Genomic DNA, 20,760 nt, shown 5'->3' on the forward strand with positions numbered 1-20,760 from the left:
TTGTAATACTAATTTTATAACATCATTAGAAACTCAGTTGTACATCATTCAATAATGCCTAACTTTTCAATCTCTTTTACCACAATAAATTATTAAAAATTGAAGTTTGCATCAATTCATTTATTCAGTATTGGTTGCATCTGCAAATACTGTCACAGAGCATTTCATAATGGAGCAAGCTATGATTGACATCAACTTCTAGATCTCTGCATTGAGTTGCACAAGTTCATTGCCAGAGTTTACTGTCAAACAGTAACGATGTAGAGCCATGACTATTTTATTTTTGCAAACTTGGAGCAGAGAGATTTGAAATTTCTTAAACAATGAAAGATATGACAGTTAATCAATTGCTTGTTCAGGTCTTTAAACAAGAATATATTTGTATTATTAGGAACTGATGAAACTTTATTGAGAAAATGCCAGTATATGCAGCAAGCAAGTTGAATATAAGTTTGTTCATTTAAAATTCATTCATGGGGATACCTTTTGGTTATTTTGGTTAATGTATAAAATTAACCAGGGTAGTCTTTCAAACAAAAGACTCTTGTGTTGAACTGTTGTTTTGAAATAATTCGATTTGATTCATGATCCCTAGTTTACTTCTCCAGTGCAATGAAGTTATTGCATGTAAACATTTCTCAATTGCTTAAATAAATGCTTACATTTTTAGTTTTAAGTCTCTCTTAAATATCCTAAGGAATCTCTGTAAATTAGCAAAACCAACCTGCAGAATCTTAAACACAATGTGTTTCAAATTTAGAAGGTAGTTATTTTGGGAATTTGGAATGTTAAGATTCGAAAACAAGGGAGTCTCAATCTCCAATCGTCTCTGTAATATCTCCTTCCAATTCTTTGGAAGCATGTTTAAGAGAACCTTAATGCAATTAATTCTCTCAATGATTCAAGATCTTCAGATCTGTCTCTCACTTATCTTACTTGGTCAACAATTAAAACCATTATTTTCCAGTATCTCTGAAACCCCAGAACTTCTCCAACCAGTTTGTGTAACACTCCTTCAAAATAAAATTAGAGCCAAAACCCATCCCTCCTGCCAGACTCTAGGTCCCCTTCTTATTGTTTCTAGCTCAATGGGCATTGGTGAGCGCTACATCATAATACGTGCAGTACAAACTGATAGTTTAACCAACTGGCAGAGGAAAGAAAATGACATGGCATCATTATTCCAAAAGCTGAACAGCTCTCAAGGAAATTATTGGTGCACTCACTTCTGTAATATAGCAAATGTATGGACCAATTCTGCCAGCAGCAAGATCCCACAAACAATATGAAGGTAATGACCAGACAATTTGTTTTAGTGAAAATGTGTGAATGTTAAGTATTGGTCACAACAGTCAGAGATCTCCCCTGCTCGCTATCAAAAAGTATTGTGGGATCTTTCAAACCTACTTGAGAAGACAGAGAAATTCTCATCTTAACATCTGATCTGACAGTGTAGAACTACATCAGTCCTACATTAAAGTATCTACCTAGACTATTTCCTCGGATTCTAGCAGTAGGCCTTGAACCCACAGCATTCTGACCCACATTAAAAACTTTGTTTTAAAATAAATTATATTTTCTTCCTCCGATGATAGAGCTGGTGAAAGATATGCGTTACCGCAGTAACTTATTCTGACAGAGATGACAAATGATGAAATGCAGCTTCTTTCCATAAATCCAATATGTGCTGCAGACACTTTTGTCACTCACTTTTTGTCACTTGTGATATAAAACCAAGTTCTGTTATGTGATTTGTGAAGGTTTAATTCAGTTTGACTCTTGCAGTAACCCACGACCTAGCATGAACTATAAAAACCAGCATAAGCAAACAAACCACGTTCACAAAACACCTTCAGAAAATTACCTTTGAAACAAGGCTGGCTCGGTAGGCAGCAAGAGCTTTCAGATATTCCTTTTTGGCAGCTTCTGTTTTTCTCTTGTATACCTATATTCAAAAAACATATTCTCAAAGACTGAATATTGCTTGAATAATTATTAGTGTTGTACAATTTTGACTTTTGTGATATGTAGCAATGTTGCAGCACTTGATTAATATAAATTTGAAGATATTTTAAAAATTTAAGAAATGGAAACACGAATAGGCCATTTGGCCCTTTGTACCTGATCCACCATTCAATACAATCAAGATATGGCTTTTACCCTAAAGCCACTTCCCAGCACAAACATTATTTCTATTGATTCCCTTAGTTAACAAAAATCTATTGAACCTTACATCCTCAGTGACAAGCTTCCAGCTCTCTTCAGCGAAGAAGTTTCTCCTCATCATTTTTCTGAATGGCCAACATTTGAGATGGTGATTATGATTCTAGAAACCACAGCAAGGGGAACCTCTCCAAGCATCTTGCCAAGTCCAAAGGAATTCTGTATGTTTCAATGAGATCACCTTTCATTCCTCCAAACTCAAGGCAGTATAAGCCCAGTCTACTTAATGTCTCGTCACAGGACAACTACTCCATCCCAGGAACCAACGTCGTGAATCTTTGTTGCAGTTCTTCTATCATCAGTAGAGAAACCAGACCTGAACAGGCGCAGTCATACAAGTGCCCTATATAATTTTAGATCCGTGCAACAAAGGAAAAACAAACCATTTTCCTTCCTAATCGTTTGTGGTATCTGCCCAGGTCCTTCTGAAGACCTTCACCTTTCAAACTGTCAACATTTAAAATACATTCTACTTATCTATTTTTTCTACCAAAATGGATGACCTCACATTTTTCAATATTATATTCCATCTGCTCTCTTCTTGTCCATTCACATAGGCATTCCCCTGAAGTTTCTCTGCATTCTCCTCATAACTCATTCTGCCACACAACATGAGAAAACTTGGATGCATTACACGTGGTTTCCTCATCCAACTTATCAGATTTGGACAAAGCGACCCAGTGCAATATATAGTGTGAACAGATGGGGCCCCCTGCATTTATCCCTGCATCACCAGACCAGTCACAGCCTACTAATTGGAAAATGACTTAATTCCTACCCTCTATTTTCTATTAACCAGTTCTCCGTCCACACCAGTATATTATCCTCAATCCCACATAACCCAAATTTTGTTTGGCAAGCTCTTTCGTAACACCTCAATGAAGGTCTTCTGACAGTCCAAATACACCACATCCACTGGTCTGCCCTTACTTATTTTGCTATATACAACCACAAAACACTCAAAGTTTTGTCAAACATGATTTCCCTTTCATCAATTCACGCTGACACTGCCGAATCCTATTATTATTTTCTCAGTGCCCTGATAACACTCCAATAATATATTCTAATATTTTCCCACCTACCAATATCAGATGAACTGATCTGCAGTTCCACACTTCCTCTTGTTTTTAAAAATAGTGGGCTTATGTTTGTTACCTTCCATTTTATGGGAAGAATTCTATAATCTATGGACTTCCGGAACATGAAGATGTTGTGTTTTTACCACTTTTATACATTTGTACCCCAGAAGCCGTGTACGATGCCAGTTATACACTAATGTCATGGTTAAAATTGCCCTGTAATATTATCAATATCAATACAGTAATATAATCCAGCTGCATTATCAAAATCTATTTCAGCAGCAAAAGATACGATTGGTCGTAACTCCATCAGTATCTGCAGAGAAAATGTAGGATTTACCTGTTTTTGTTCCTCTCCTAGACTGTCCCACATTGATGCTACAATTTTGGAAACTTCTCCAAAAGTGGCATTGGGGTTTTGTCCTTTGATGGCAGCTTGAGTATCCCTGAAGAATAGAGCATAAGCCGACACTGGCTTCTGAGGCTCATTGGGATCTTTCTTCTTCTTCTTCTTTGGTGTCTTGGGTTTTTTACCCGAATCTACTGCAGCTCGTTTCTCTACACTAACCTGAAACAGGTCATGAGAAAAGTAGTCCATTACACAAAGTGCTCACTTCAAGGTGATTAAAATTGTAAGTGCTTTGGATTAAGTTATGTTGAAAAACGATTTGGGAATGTAATTATTCCTAACAAAGGTAAAATTGAAAGAACAAATATTTGTACGTTTAGTTTTAGATAAATCAAAAAAAAGACAATGTATGAAATGGCTTTAGGCATTTAACTGTAGAGTATACTTTTGAATCAAGCAGGATTTAGTAACAGCAGATCAAAGCTTTAGGCAATCAAATAGCAGCAGTCCTTCCTTGATCTAGATTAGCTAACTGGTTTTAAAACAATCTCCAAAGTGCTTGACAGAACAAAAGCAAATCAAGGCAGATTAGTTAATCAAATATCATTCAAAGCAAACTTAAAAATTGCAATTATCTTATGAAAATTAACTGTGACATTCAATGGAACTGTTCATTTGCTTTTACTTTAAAACTGGCCTGAAGAGACTCAGCAATTATTGACCTTGAAATTTCATTTGTCTGCATTTCAACCAAACTACTTCTGCAAATAAATCAAAAACATGAAAATAAATACTGCAATGAGCGATGTCAATCTGTCTCGACATAGAAGTATTGAAGTCTCTCAGTGAGAATAATGTCCATTAAATATAAGAAATTATGATGTCATCTGCAGCATATAGCCTTACACAGACACATTTATAATGCCAAGGGAACAGTTGGAGGCAAGTACGTAAATATTTTTGACTATTGGCAAGTAAACTACCTACCCTATTAAATTCCTCAGCATCATCATCATTTACGGAGCTGGAAGGAGATGGGGTGGCTGACTTGCTAGCAGGGGGTGAAGGTGAATTCTGTGGCACGTTGCCCCCTCCTAGATTCAACCCCAACTGGGCACTCAGCTGTGATTGGTTAATGGTGGTCAGCTGATTGTGTTGCATTATTCCTGCTTGATTAACATCAGCCATGTGAACAACAGACCTCATCCCCATGTTTGGATCATGGTGATACTGGGGAACTTGTGCCTGGCCCAGGTCCTGTATTGGAAGAAGAATAAACCAGGTTAAGAGTAATAATAAGTGGACACAGAGCTTTGATGCAGAAGAAGACAATGAGATAATTAACTGTTTCCTTAGCATAATGGAGCAGATTTTCATCACTTCAGGAAAATAAAAAAAATGTATAAATTGTTGGCTCCAGTCCAGTCTGCTAGAAGATAAAATTCTATCTCCAGTAGTTCTTGAGTAACTGTACCTGGGCGAAGGGTCATTGATGACAACAGGACAAGACAAATTTGTAGAAATGTGGCAGTACACAAATGTGGAAAAGTGTGAATATTGGCAATGTTGTTTATGACCAGTGGACAGAAAGGTCTTTATTTATTGCTTTCCAAATGCATTCAAAAAAGCGGTACTTTTATTGGTTATGAGATGATGTTAACTCTATAAGGCCAAGTTATGATTAGGCTTGCTGTGGAGATCACTCTCGTGCAATATTACTGACCCATAAATGAGATTGGCTATAGAGCTAGTGTGTGCACTTATTTAGCTTTAATAAGCTAAGTGAGTTGAAGTTGTTTTGTGACCCTAGTTATTGCCATGTTAGAATGGAAATTTCCCATTTTATTCACCAGAGTGGAAATTCACATTCTGGTGGGATCGGATCTTCTACTGAAAAGCACACCAAGGGAACAGAAATCCTTGTACATAGTGCAACATTTTTGTGTGCCAAACAACTGAATAAAACTTGTACGTGTGATTCTGTAATTTTGTTACAAATCTACCCGTGTGTATGATACAGTGACATCAAATGGATTCTTGTTATCACTTGCAGAAAATTCATTTTTGCATTTAAAACCTGAAGCATACCAAAGCTGTCAATTTTGGCACAGATTAAAATGGGAAATTAGACAGAGCACTTAGCATGTCTTTAACAAAGACTTTTACAATGTTTATGGTTAACTTCTGCATGCGTAGAAGCAGAGAATGATGTTGCCATTACAACTCTGCTTTTCATACAGCTGCTTTATCATCGATCTTGGGGAAAAAAGTCATTGTATTTTGTACATGAAATGCACACTTTACTCATTCCTCATTGTAATGAAGCATGAGGCAGGGACCAAAATCCAGCAGCCACATTGTTGAGGGTTTTATAATGAAGCTTGCAAGTATGGAGACAACACGTCCTGTTTTCTGATGCTCTTCAGCATTCTAAATTAGGTTTCATTATAATATTCAAAGTTAGTGATGTACTGACGGAAAATCTCAATATGTATCGTTATAAACTTTAAGACTTAATATTGGCATAAATGTGAAAAACTGGGGGATCTTCACAAATGTACACAAACCTCACAAATTAAGTTGTAGCAAAAGAAATCAACAGGTGCTGCACATTTAAGGTCAGCTTGTAGATGTAAATACAAGCGGCATGGTAGCGTAGCGGTTAGTGCGATGCTTTTACAGCGCCAGCGATCGGTGTTCGATACCCCTCGCTGTAAGGAGTTTGTACATTCTCCCCGTGTGTCTGCGTGGGTTTCCTCCGGGTGCTCCAGTTTCCTCCCACATTCCAAAGACGTACGGGTAGGTTAATTTGGGTTTAAAAAATGGGCGGCGTGGACTCGTTGGGCCAGAAGGGCCTGTTACCACGCTGTAAATAAAATTTAAAATACAAAAAGGTGCAATTTAAGGAGTAAATTTGAAGCAGGGCAGCTTCCACGAAAATAATTAAGAACTGTTTTTTTCTAAAATATTTGATTCTGATCAAGCAAGCAGTGTGAATTGTCAATGGGTGGAATTAAGTGCAATTGTTATTGAGTACTATCAGCTACAATTATCACTCAAAGAGGTAATTGGAAATTTGGAAAATTTTCAGGTTTCTTAAGATGAGCGTTTGCAGCACTCAAAGCCATTATTTATGGTTTCTCCCATCACTATCCTTGTACTTTTTCCTGACTGGTGACTTTGCTCTAGATAAAGGATTTTCAGTCATTTAATTTTCCATCAACCTTGTTAACTTCTTTAAATGTCAAATTGAGGGAAATATTGGAATTGCAGGGTTATGCAAGCCATTTAATTTCTTGTTGAGGTTATTATGCTAAAATGGACAATTTCATAGCTATGTTTATGATAGAAATAAGAAGATAAACAACTGTGCAGTCAACACTTCGTCCAAAAGAACAAAACGTTCCAGATATTAAACATTTTAATGATGCATAAAATAACTAGTTCACTTGCAGCTCCGCAAACAAGGCTGTTAATTCACTAAATTGATTAAAAACGTGAATTGATTTAAATGTTATATACAATGTTTATACATAAAAAAGGGCATCTGTACTGCTGCTTAAATATGCCACAAATCACAGCAAAAAAAAAAGCCATTATGGGAAGGTTTGCTTGGAGGTAAAATAGGCAGATAAATGCTTGCTCCACGTTTATAGTGTGAAAACAATTTCTCTTTAGTCCTAATGAATATTCACTAACAGGATTTGGTATACAAGTACAACTATACTCCAATATGTTTGATATATAAGCAATTTTCCTTTTTTAGTGTGCTATTAGCTGCATCAATTCACATTTCAATTAAAATAGGGATTGCAACCTCATCTATAGTATTGCCTGGAAACATGGGAAAGGGCAAAATTGTCACTGATCATTATGGAACGTAAACTCCTACATATACAATTTACTGGGACAGTTCTGGTATATAAACTGGTGTTCTGAATATTGTGCAGACTTTGGTAAACTGCACTCAATATTATAGTATGTATACTTAAGTGAAATCTCCTGCATTAACAAAACAATAAGTGAGGACTATAGGAAAATGCATTTCGCTCTGACATTCACTGCTCCTTTTGAGTTAATATCAGAATTCATTAAAACTAACCTTACATAACATACACCAGAGTCCCCTAGCACTTCTAAGTCAAAGCTGGAAAGACCGTTAACAAGTTCAATTTTCATTCAATCAGCAGTACTGCTCTCTGAAATGTTTCATTGCAGAAGAGGAATAAAATAATCTATATGGTAATTATGAGGATGAATCCCCCAGCAACTTTCACCAACATGAAAGGTCAGCTCTATTCAGACATTTTATCAGCTCTCTGCACATACTCCTGTTCTGGCAATTTATATGTGAACTGTGTTTTACTTCCCCCCCCCCCCCCCCCCATTCACAACTACCTGCAGAATTAAGCTCTTAAACCAAATGAGAAAAATGAAATTCTGAATGCTAGCAAAGCCTATAATAGCGCAGAGATAAATCGCTCAGCTGTTGCCCCTCAAGCCTCTTGGGCTGAAGATTTTTTGTGGTGCACTGTGGGTATTCAGAACTTGTTCAACATGATTTCATTTCATTTCTGGCACAGCCTGAGAAAACTAAATTACAGAATCAATCATACAGAAGGTCAGAGTGAGACTTCATTACAAGTATTGCATGCTTGCATGAATATCTTTCATTTCTGACTGACCCAATATGTCACAATAGCTGTCTAGTAAAAATTCCACTTTCTGAAACTGATGTACTACAGAAGTCATTGCTATTCAGTGGACTGGACAGATTACGGAGAGGTGTTAAAAGAATGTGCTGAACCACTAGCCATAGATTCAAGCAAATGTCATGGGATAACTATACAATTATTATAAAGCAATAAAATAATGCTAAAAGGAAATTATCAGTGGGCTGAGCTTAATTAAATTTGAATTTAGCATTAAAAAAAATATTAAAATGAAATTGTCTTCCCAAGTACAGACTCTTGTGATTTATGGAACTGTACACATCAAAAATATTTTGAATCTATGTGTAAAATAAAAGGCAAATAAGCTTAAGTTAAACGTTATGGCTTCTAATACAGTGGCATGCAAAATTATGAATATATGTAAATGCATTACAAAAGGAAAAACATTTGCAGGGTTCAGATTCATAATCACAAATGTAGCTTGAGTGGTTTACATTCAATTTCAGAATTTGTATTGGAGTACTGCCTTGAGTCTACTTATTTACATGTTGCTTTTATTATTTGGAATATAATTCAGGAAATCAGATTGTTTGAAGATCATTGCTTAAAAATTTTAGGGTGCAGTAGAAGGGTGCAGCAGAGGGGTACTACTGGTTCTTTTGGTTACTGACTCTCAGTTGAAAGCTTTGTGAAATGAAGATGAACTGCCCAATGCTCCTCTCCAAGAATGAGTTCAGTGAGGAGTGTAGGTAGCTGGGTGAGGGGAGAAAATGAGAGCATTTTGTAAGTATGCAGGATTAAAAAATATAAAATGTCTGAATTGACGTGAAATGACCTGGAAGTGGTTGTTATAGAGCTTCACTTCGGAGAAAAAAACAATTTACAATTGCACAATCCTGTGTGACTGAATTTATAGTTATGTTTGTGGGTAAACTTAAAATGTGAGAGACTTCTGGTGTACTTGAATTTAAAATGACTACCAACATTAATATTATAAACACTAATGATGTAGAAGGCTAATATTCATTGAATTTTGCTCCAGGGCTTCTAGTATTACCACTTTTTCGTACAGGATATTATATGAACATTCATTTGGTACATCTAACTCGCTGTTAGCATTTGAGATGTTCCACAAAATTAATCTTTCTACTTCCTTTAATGTAATCAATATCAACGGTATAATATTTTCTTGTCTATTAGTTCAGACTGTTAAAGGTCTTATGTGATGGACAACAATAATTTGACCAAAGTTTTTAATTTTCATCTAAGAAGGTCTTTATGTATCACATCCATCGGCCAGCAAGAAAGGACAATTAAGTGCTTCTCCATGATCACTGTAAATGCTGTCTGGTGAACACCTGATGAGAGATGTCTTGTTGTTGGGGAAGTCTACCATTCAGTTCACCCAGAGGTGTAAAGTTCTCCTTTGGACAGGTGCTCCATGAAGCTACCCAGCCAAGCACTAATCAGACTTATCCTAATTGCAGCACGTAAGCTCTGATCGTGAAATCAGCACATCCTTCTCTACATTCAATGTTTGCCCATCATCTGTTATGCTCCTCCAAGGGAATGCTATCAATACTGGGAAATGGAGCATACATTTCTAATGGGAACACCAACCAAGATTTCACCTCTGTAATGTCATTATATACTTCCCAAGTTCCAGATGTTGTCATAACTTCCCTAAATGAGGCTATAATTTAGTGTCAATCAGGAACTGATTGCTTCTTTGGATGCATGACAACCTGCAACTTAGTCAAGAGTGCTAATCTCTTTACATTTCAGTCCATCCACAGTGGTCTGAGGCAGACTGGAATTCACACTCCAAGAGGTGAAAAGCAGATAACCCAATGTATCTTGGTTATAGGAGTTTTGGAAATTCATTTGAAATAATATTTATGCTAAAAGAATAATAAACCAGTCAAGCAAATGCAACCTGACTTGTAACATAAATGCATTCCCACTAAAACTCATCCTATTTTAAAAATGTTCCTGTGAAATGACGCTCTGTCTATTCATTCCTCCAATCAGATTCTAAGTCTGATTCACAATGCACAAAAATTAGGCTCCTATTTTGGTGTATAATAAATTTGTGGCAACAGTTATTATTCTACAGAAGTGCATTTCTTCCATTGTCTGTCATGATAGCAAAATACTTCCTCTGAGCAGAAAATGTCAATCATGCTGAAACCAAGTACGGAGAATCTCATATGAAAGGGAGAAACGTGTTTAATGTCTGAAAAGTAAATTATATGCTTTTGGTACAAAATGCCTCTCTCCATAAACTAAAAATAACTATTACTGTGCTGTACAATAGATAAAAATGAATGAATAGTCCTGTCTGTTTCCCCTAAGGAGCATCATTATTTCTTTTAATTGAGGACCCAGATGTAATTCTGTTTGATCTACTTTTCATTCAACCATATGCATTGATAATGTTTGCACTATTTTGCAAATTATCAAGCACCGTGGCACATCCTTTTTAACAAGAAACCCAAAGAATGTTCTGCTTCATGAAATGGTTTGCTGTATGTTTCTCGTTTATTACTCAAGGGATCTATCAGTGCTGCATATCTGAAAGCCACCAAATTTCTTCATTGGGGAAAAATGAAAATAGGAACATAACCCATTTGAACACAAACCACTGGCATTGTTACATATTTTAATTGGAAGGAAGAATGAAAGGATATTTGATAGATATAATGGTCCTTCCTCTTCCATCTTCCCCTCACTGTTTGTGTGGCTCAGAATGACCCAAGTGGATGTCACTGTTACCCTTTGAGAAGAATAATTGAGCAATATTCATAAAAAATACCTTTCTGGTCATTTAAATTCATCAGACTACAAATACACTGTAAATGTGAGTTTAGGGATTTGAAGCTGAACTGGCTGATTGAGTTCTAGACATGTCATTCCATTTTTTTGTTGAACAACATTAAATGATCCAGAGTTAAATGGAACGGAGAAGTCCTACCCAGGCCACATATGAGCTGGTGGTCAATGACATGACAACTGGATGGGCTCTGCAGTGCGTTTGTGGTCTGCTCTGCCAGATTATTGCCCAAGAAGTGAAGATGCAAATAATTCACTGTGTTCCTTGTTACAACTTTGGAATGATTATCAAGTCACATGACTGTCAAACCAGATTGGAGAAATAGCCAACAGTTCCACTGAAGTCATTTTTCCATGATTTGTAACAGACTATAGAGCAAGGAATCTGGATCCAGCTCTGAACTGACAGCCTCCTTTTTGTAAATGGAAGTCCTCTAATTTGTCAAGCCCTAACATAAAAGTGAGGCACTAGTCTTGCAGCAACTGACTGGTCACAATTTTGAACATGTATATCATACAGGAGAGGAAAAAAATGCAAAACGTTATCATGCAGTAAAACAAACAGCTACCATTAAACTTTGAAAACAACCCCATTATTGGTAATAAAATCCTGAATGCTGTGTAAACTTTTCACCAGCATTTAAAGATAATAGGGTCTAAAATTCATAGTCTCTGAAAATAACCATGGGTTTGAAATGGTGAAGAACCTTTGACATCAATATTGTACCTCACTTTGAAGAAAGAGTTGCAGTTACCTCACCCATGCAACAATAACAAGACATTGCAAAATTCTGCAGCTCCAGTCTGGAAGGAGTCTGTTGCATTAAAGCTGATGTTTATGGTCACCTTGATAGCCACTGGCAATGCATTCCTCACCCTATTGCAAGGTTGTCATGGTGCTGGCAGTAGTTTGAAGACTTCAGTAATAAGGTTCATGCAGGAAAATTGCTCAGCAAACACCTGGGGTTGAAATAGCCTCCTATTCACAGCCTTTCATCACCCTTCTCCACCTCCCTACTCTTGAAGCTCATCTCCCACTTTTCTCCCAGCCATTCTGTGTTCCAAAAGGAACGTCCACAGATGTATCTGTGAGTGGGAATGACTGCTCTGAACAGAGGGCTTGAACAGTCCTTCCTCACATGCCACACCCCGTGGAGCTTTAACACTAAGAAGCAGAAAACACTTGTAGAATTCTAACAAGACTGAGAAAAAGTCAAGCAGCAACCAACCCAAAAGCGGTTGATGATCCATTTGAATAGAGTTGATTGCAAGGTGTGGGAGGTAGGAGAGGTTATCCCTGCTGCTGGATGTACGTTTAGCTGTGTAGTTAATAGAGTGCACTAACTATCTCATGATTCTTGCAGCAGGCACTGGCCATAGCTTGCTAAACACCCTTGATACTGTGTTCAGTGTCTTGAATCTCAATCGTTCAACTGAATAAGTGTTACCTGCAGCACCCGAAGAACACCGCTAAGGATCTGGATTTTTTGCACGATAAGACTTTAAGAATGTTGCATTCCTCGAGCAGCTGTATTCCATTTTACCTGAATGACTTCCACGTAAGTCACCTGCTCCAATGTAAGCATTGGCTCTACACCTGTCACTAATCTTTTGCGTACCAGTTATGATTACATTCTGCAAACACTGAACAGACAGCTGAAAACACAAATGCATAATACAGTTGGAAACCGCAACCTGCTGCCGATTATGTAAATAAAACAAGTCTGGGCCATGTTCAGAAGCAAAGCCCAGATGAGATTAGAAGAAGTTTAGTCTCGATAATATAGAGCATTGAAGGCTACATGTTTCATATTGCTAAACTCATCAAGAAAGACAAACTCATTTTCAAGTACACATCAACCCAACAGAAGTGTAAAAGAAATTCATCCCAGTCAGTCATGCTAGATGTGTCAGCACATCGTGCTCTGCCTCTGAAATTCATTTCATTAATATCAGTGGAACTGAATTTGGTGCTGCTGACCTTTGATGAACTCGAGGCAGAAATCTTTACATTCATATACCATTTGTAATTACATGCTGGTTTTAATCATTTAAAATAAATTTACAGCTTAAATTTCTGGGCAATAGTTTGAATATTTCATTCCATCTTATTCAATTTAGTTATTTACTGGTTTGCTTTACAGCAGCAGTAAAAGTGGTCATGACATTGTGATATGGGAAGAACCTATATCGGTTGTTTTTGATGATGAGATAATAGAGGAGCATGAGAAATCAAAGCAAAACCCCTATGACTGATTAAGATACAAATTAATATTGCATTGCGTGGCCCATTTAAGTAATCCTAGATATTTTGTTTCAATTTATTCCAACATTTCATCAACTTGGAGCTGTAAAGTCATCGTATGTAATTATCTGTAAGAAGTTAATTTGTCTTAAAGCAAATGATTCTTGTTATCATTTGAATGATTATTTAACACATAGGAACTTATAGATTGATCAGGTTTCTTATAATTCACAGCTTGGAATCTAATTCTGATTGGAGTAAACTAATGCTTTTTTAATATTCCTTGCCAAATACATGAAGATAAGCTCTAGGTGAAAATCATGAAATATCCTGAGTATTCTTTTCCATTTCCAATTTACTTCCCCCTCTTTAAGGCCTGAAATCATTGTTGGAGTGTTCATGAATGAGCTTTTATAGTGAGTGTGGAGTATATCAGAGTTTAGCCAGAGCATGTGCCACATCAAAGCAATATAAACAAAGTTGCTGGGCAACATTCAACTTTGAGAATCTTTTTTCTTGTCCTTATCTAGAGTATTTTTGCCAATTCCAGCACCCTCATCACTACAGGGTTGAGTTTAAGAGAGACTGTGAAATAAACCTGTGGTCCTTCTGCTTTGTATGGCTCAATCAATCATTGGTCGAGCTCATTAAGCCACCAATTGGCCCCAAAGTGGGACTATTTCGATTAATGTAAATTTTCTCTGTTGCTGCGAAGTAGAACAAGTATTTCTACAGTTCATTCTTCTACAATCAGGAAATCATTATTAAAAACTCTAAGTGTATTAACCACCACTGAATATTAAACAAAATAGCTGTACTGAATAAAAATAAATCCATGTCTTAATTTGTGCATCAATAAATTGACTACAATTAATCTATTAATATTATGTATCATTCCAATTTCTGGTCCAGCATTATCTTGAACCCCATATAAAACCATGCCGAATCCCTGCTTCAAATAAGAATGTTGTACATTCTATACAATTGTATTTAAGTTCCACCCACCACAGTCAAACCATTGCTGAGCATTCCACCATCCTGGTCCATAATACTCCTGGATATTGTGATGGAAGGCAGATCCAGGCTCTGTGGGGGAAAGTGAGGTGTGAATTCATTCTCTTGTGAGGGCAATGCATCATTAAGGCCTTGGAAAGCTGACACCATGTCTGTAAGTCCCAGGGTGGGGTCTGTTTCTGGTGGGGGAGTTATGGGGGAATCTCAATTCTTCATCCCCAAGGCTCGGAGTGTGGAATGTCTGAAGAGAGAACAGATTGCAAATGATCAGCGTGCAATACAGTACAAACATAAAACAGAGCTGAATTATGACATCTTTTCTCAAGTAAATTTTTACATTTCCAACCTACTAGCATGATTAATTAGTAAAGTGTGAAAGTTTTTTTATCACCATCAGAATGTGCATCAAGATGTATCAGTCTGAACAGAGACTTAACACAGTTCAGAATTTAACCTCAACAAAATGATGACTGTTGATCTGCCAGCAAGTGATCTACTGAGACAACTAAAATGCAGAGGATTCCTTATTTTCAGCTTTATATTCCTGTTATAAGTAAAACCATCCCACAAAATCTTGGGTTATTAAGGCTTTTGAATGAACAAGTGTGATAGAGGCACTACATTCCAATGGCTACCAAATCAGCTCAACAATTACATGAGCCATTTGTAGCTTAATTCAATACACACCACTGACCTTACTCTGGAAGTTGACAAAATGGTCCTGTGAAATTTACTTATATGATTGGTGACTCACCTTCTACCTACAGTGATTAGCAATGCTGATATATGATTGCAGCTGTTCTTTATGCAACCAAATGTAACAGCTCTTTTGTCATGTCATACACTTACTAAGCCTGGTCACTCAAGTTCACTGCTACTGAAAGCTACTCGCTATTCACGAGGCACCAAAGCAAACAATGGTACGATTCCATTAGATGAAACCATGGCAATGTGCACTGGAGTTGATGTTATTGTGCAGCTTTGCAAGGAATAAATGGGTCTCAGTGATTAAACTTTTGAGAAAGGGGGAAGGATGCACAAAGGAGCAGAGGCAGGGAAACAGAGGGCAAGGTAGGAAGTAGTGTTGAAGTGTACGGGGACAGTGAAGCTGCAGAGGGATTTGAACACAAGGATAAAAATATCAACTCTGTGATAAAGGAAGAGCAAGAGCCAATTTAGGTCCGCAAAAACAGAGGTATTGGTTGAATGGGACTTGGTTCTGGGTGTACATCAACAGTAGAGTTTTGGCTAAACGGAAATTTGTGTAATTTTCAAGGTAATTATTAGTACGGGGACTGGAGTAATCAAAGGTTTGGTCATGCCTTGGGCATGGAATTGTGTTTGAGTGGCAGGTACTGATGAAGCTAAGCACAGCAATGAGAGGTGCAAAAAGGTTGACTTTGTGATGGACAGCTATCAACTTAGAAGCAACTAGATTTAATTCACTTTTTTTTAGAATGAGGGCATCTCTGGCAAAATCAGCATTCCCTTATTGCCCTCATAAGGTGACAGAGAGCCACCTTCTTGTGAAAATATTGCTAGCTTTGCAGGATTTAGACTTTGTGACAATGAGGAAACAGTGATGTAGTTTAAGGTCAGGGTGGTGTGCAGACTGGAAGGGAACCTGTAGATGATGGTGTTTGGTACATTCATTAAAATATTGTAGTCATTCAAATGTGGAACACTGTACTTTTCTGGACAATACATCGTGCAAATTTGCACGGTCTTCAGACATAATCCACACTTGGAATACAATTACATTTATTGCTCACTGTGTTTGTGCCACTCTTATAAATACTGGGCAATATTTATCTCCTCTAAACATAATCACTGCTCAAAATGTTAATGATAATATGAAATTATTAACTCTCTGGAAAGCAACAAAAAGTCACTGAGAACAGCATGCCTACAGAAGCCATCAGCTGTCATTATTTCCCTTAAACCAAAAAAAGATAAGGTGCCAGATAATAGTGTCACTGCGAGCATGCTAGAAATATCAGCACAGCGTAGCTTCTATTAGTGTCACTTCAGATAAAAATAACTGCTTGGCTTGTTTAAGTCTGCGCTTGAAAACATTTGTTTGTGATTAAAGTTTAATTGCTCTAAATTAATAATGTAGAGACAAGAGCATGCACCTTAGACATTAGACTCTGATGGTTTTTTGAAACAGCACAGATGGGTCTTGTTGATACATGGATGACAATTATTATTTTACAAAGTATTAGCATATTACAAATGTACCTGTACCAAAATGAAATATTACATTTGGTTTAAGATCCGGAACCCAGAATGGCCCCATAATCAGTATCAATCTGTCATTGAATCTATTTACTGCACTTGACTGTAAAGATGTTGAGGCTGAACAGAATGTTACAGGGATAAATCATCTAACTATTGTTGTGGATTAAAGTAAAATACCACAACCAATTAACATTTGTTGAAAATTATATACAGCTTAATTTCAAAACTTAGTGAAGAGACATGCTCATAAAGCTGGTGCTACTTTTAAAACGAAGTGGCAACACTTCAGAAGGTGTGCAGTCGGACTGTACTGAGGAATCATTTGTGTAGAGAACAAAGAGTGATCACAAGGCAGCATGATGCCATAAACCGCAGACATGAAACCTAAGCAAATATAAGCCATTGTGTGATTATGTTACTATATATTGTGAAACTTCATGGAATAGCTTTACGCAGTTTAAAGCCACCTTTTGTGCCTAGCAGAGGTACTGACAGTGATATCAACATGTTCCACAAGAAAGCGCGTCGTGAAGCTTACACTCCTGATTCCTTTTTTATTGGCTTGATGTTCCCTGAGTGGGGCCAGCTCCAAAGCAATCCCACCACCAGTCATATCTTCCCCTCTCTCCACCCTTTCTGCTTTCCACAGTGACCACACTCTTTGGGAATCTCTGGTCTGCTTATCCCTCCTCACCCACCCGTCTCCTGGCACTTTCACCTGCAACAGGGGGAGGTGTAGCACCCGTCCCTTCACCTCCCCCCTCACCACCATCCAGGGACCTAAATAGCCCTTCCAGGTGAGGCAGACGTTCTCCTCCAACCTGGTCCACTGCAATTGGTGCTTGCAATGTGGCCTTCTCAAAATTGGTGAAACCAAGTGTAGACTAGGTGACTGTTTTGTGGAGCACCTACACTCTCTCCACAACACCCATCTTGAGTTTCCAGTTGCATGCTATTTTAACTATCCTTCCCATTCCCACACTGACCTGTCTGTTCTTGGCCTTCTCCACTGCAATGGAGATGCCAAATGCGAATTAGAAGAATAACATCACGTATTGCACTTGGATAGCTTACAAACCAATGGTGTCAATATTGAACTTTCCAATTTCAGGTAACGCACACCCCTCGTGTTCGCCTCCCCCACACACTTACCCTTCCACCTCATTTTCTTTTCCCTTTGTTCACCTCTTATCTTCTTCCCACCCTCCCTTTACCAAATGGTTCCATATACCCATCATCCCCTCCCCATCTGGTTCTACCTGTCACCAACCAGCCTCGATCCCACAACTACACCCCCACCTCCTGGCCAACCTCACACATATTGCTATGCACTGGCAGTCTTTCCTATTCCCTCTCAGTCCTGATGCAGGGTCTTGACCAGAAACATCAACTTGCACCTTATGTCTCCACAGATGCTGTTTGACCCGCAGATTTCTTCCAGTGTTCTGTTTCTGATTCACTCAGGAAGCTGACTCTTTCAATCTCACCTACCCAGATGATGCTTGGAGTCTGGTGGCAAGGGCCGAGTAGTGGTATGGCCTCAAGTGAGGCAACTGGATGATATAGTGGGCCAGTTAAAAAACCACCCACAAAAATCCTCGAAGACTTTGACAACTGGTAAAGCCCCTCCCCAAGCACTGGCCTCAAATTTATTAATCAAAATAAAAATAATTTCATGGAAAGCATCATACCTTTTTTTCCCCTTTCCTCTCAGCAGCCCTCTATCCCCATCCAAATGCATGGGAACTTTGATCCTGTGCCAGCCCTAGCTTAGCACAGGATCTGTGAACAGATTCTCCTGAGTAAATGCTGGGAAATCTCAACAGGTTCCTGCTCCATTGCTTTATTACAGAGGGAAAATTGTTGGTGAAACTCAACCAGAACTTCAGGACATCCACATTTGCCCAGGAGTCCTAAAACTTAACAACACTTGCACAGAGAAATTCTACCAGCAGAATGTTCATCATAATATCAGATTTCCCAAGATACAGTCTTCATTTGATAATATAATAAATACTAATCACAGTTTTTTTTTGAATACCTAGGAAACAATGAATAAGGAAGCATTAGATTATCAGAGACCTTTTCACCTTCATTATTGCTTTGGGGTCTATAACAGAAGAATATGAATATCGCAATGCCTGCATATCTTGAAGTATATCACTACAAATCCATCCTCTAATCTGTTTACTGAACTGTGGGTACAAACAATGACGATTTTATAATTTAATTCTCAATTGTGTCCACACATTTAACAAGAGAACGGATTGGTTTCTACACAGTCTAAAACACAAAATAACCCATGGAAAGTCATTATGTAAAGGCAATGGACTGGATTCAAATTTACAAATCAGAGGTTTAAGGTACTCCATGATGGTATCAAAGAGCTAAATAATCTGCAGCCTTTCTAACACACTATTGATAAGCAAATAGCAAAAAAAACCTACAATATCAATACGAGAACTGTCACCATGCCAGCAATCATTAACTGCCCCATTTAAGGTTTGATGCAGAATTTAGTTTCTTACAGTCAATTCCAAAATTTGCCTGGAAAAAAAATCAAACCCAGTTTGTAGTGCTAAAGTCACTATTCTGTCACATCAGCATGTAGTCCTCTGCCTCTGGAGTTCATCCTATTGATTTGAACTCTACTGCTGTTTTAACTCCATCTTCGGAAGACCAATTGATATTACACAGTGCAAACACATCTGCATACATATTACAAGGAAACACTGTGACATGTTCCTCCATCTCTTCAAGAGCCTCTTTGCTGTCTTGATTCTAGGCACCAAGATCATCTACTACTTGTAACTGCACAGCCACCAACCACTGCTAGCACCCCATCCTCGATCTTTTAACACGCACCTGGTTCTCACTACACGATCTCATGCTGTCTTACTTCTCCGGCTTACAGCACGCATGCAGTATATTCACAAGATTCTGACATTCTCACTTAGCTTTTCAATAGCCATTCACAAAAGCTTGCCCTCTAACAGTAGAAGACTGAACATTGTACGATAGAAATGGATAGAGCTAAAAAAGCAGATTGAAACAAGACAAAGCCTGAGGTTCTGATGAAAGAAATCAGCTGGGCTCTAAATCCCCAGGAATAGTATAACAAAGAATTGAGCTGGGGTGTCAGCCAGACAGGTGAATGGAAATTCAAGGTCCTCGTCAGGCAGCTAGGAGCTGGGGTAGTCAGGACAGTTGTGGGGGGGGGGGGGGGGGGGGGGGAGAGGTACATGTAGGCATTTGGTATTGGGCTGACAGTGGGTGGGTCATAAGCAATGTTACTGCCTTCCCTGCCTTCCTGCCTCTGGAAGGTGTTCAAGATTCACCATGGGATGTTGGCACCTACACTGCCTACAGTTAAATATGACTTTCAAAATCACCCAGACTTAGCACTGAAGATCAGGAGCACCCAATCCAGTATATTTTGCATGTAGATTAGAATAAAAAATCTGCAACAATTTCTTCTGAGCTTTGCACAGACCAAAACTTCTTGATGAATCTCCATCAGCAATAGATATGTCAACTTAGGTTGTTCAAGAAGGATCATTATAGACTTCCAAATGGCTAATTCCCTTTGCAGATTTTAATGAAAAGTGAAGCAAATTCATTACATTTAGGTAAGTTCATTTTTTCTACAATTTAAGGACAGGTATTGGTTCAAAGGCAAAATCTAATCTTTAGTCCTCATTATTGAGCAATGTACTGACGCAGCATGTACTAACCACAAGACGTCAGTTGAATGATTTACGCCCTGTTCATTGTGACCTTATACATGACTTGTTCAATGCACTGAATGTACATTCAACCAGGAAGTGGCACCATTAAACTTGCCTTGAAATTGTAAGTAGTAAATGTTTACTGGATGAGAAAGCAACAATGCTTCCTTGAATATTTTTAAATAATACATACCTTATTCACTATTTTTATGAATTTGATTAAACTTTGGAAATGGATAAAATTAGTGGCACTTTGAAATCTTTAATTTACTGCAAGTATTGTGGCGTAAACTTCGATAAATAGAATATAATAATTTTTGTTTACTTTAATCAATATCTGTCATTTCATTGATTAATTTAACAGTGGATCGCAGGA

At 37.8% G+C, this 20,760-nt stretch overlaps 1 protein-coding gene across 1 annotated transcript in view; it reads right to left on the bottom strand.

Moving 5' to 3' along the window:
* The window catches only part of tox3 (TOX high mobility group box family member 3), an 81,509-nt gene that overhangs the window by 1,981 nt on the left and 58,768 nt on the right, over positions 1-20,760 (bottom strand). Inside the window, 5 exon segments of the mRNA XM_052028781.1 lie at positions 1,865-1,945; positions 3,643-3,870; positions 4,639-4,908; positions 14,407-14,614; positions 14,616-14,656. Of these exon segments, the coding sequence (XP_051884741.1) occupies positions 1,865-1,945; positions 3,643-3,870; positions 4,639-4,908; positions 14,407-14,614; positions 14,616-14,656 (828 nt within the window).

The sequence above is a fragment of the Pristis pectinata genome, chromosome 13, assembly GCF_009764475.1.
Source record: "Pristis pectinata isolate sPriPec2 chromosome 13, sPriPec2.1.pri, whole genome shotgun sequence".
Taxonomy (NCBI): Eukaryota; Metazoa; Chordata; class Chondrichthyes; order Rhinopristiformes; family Pristidae; genus Pristis; species Pristis pectinata.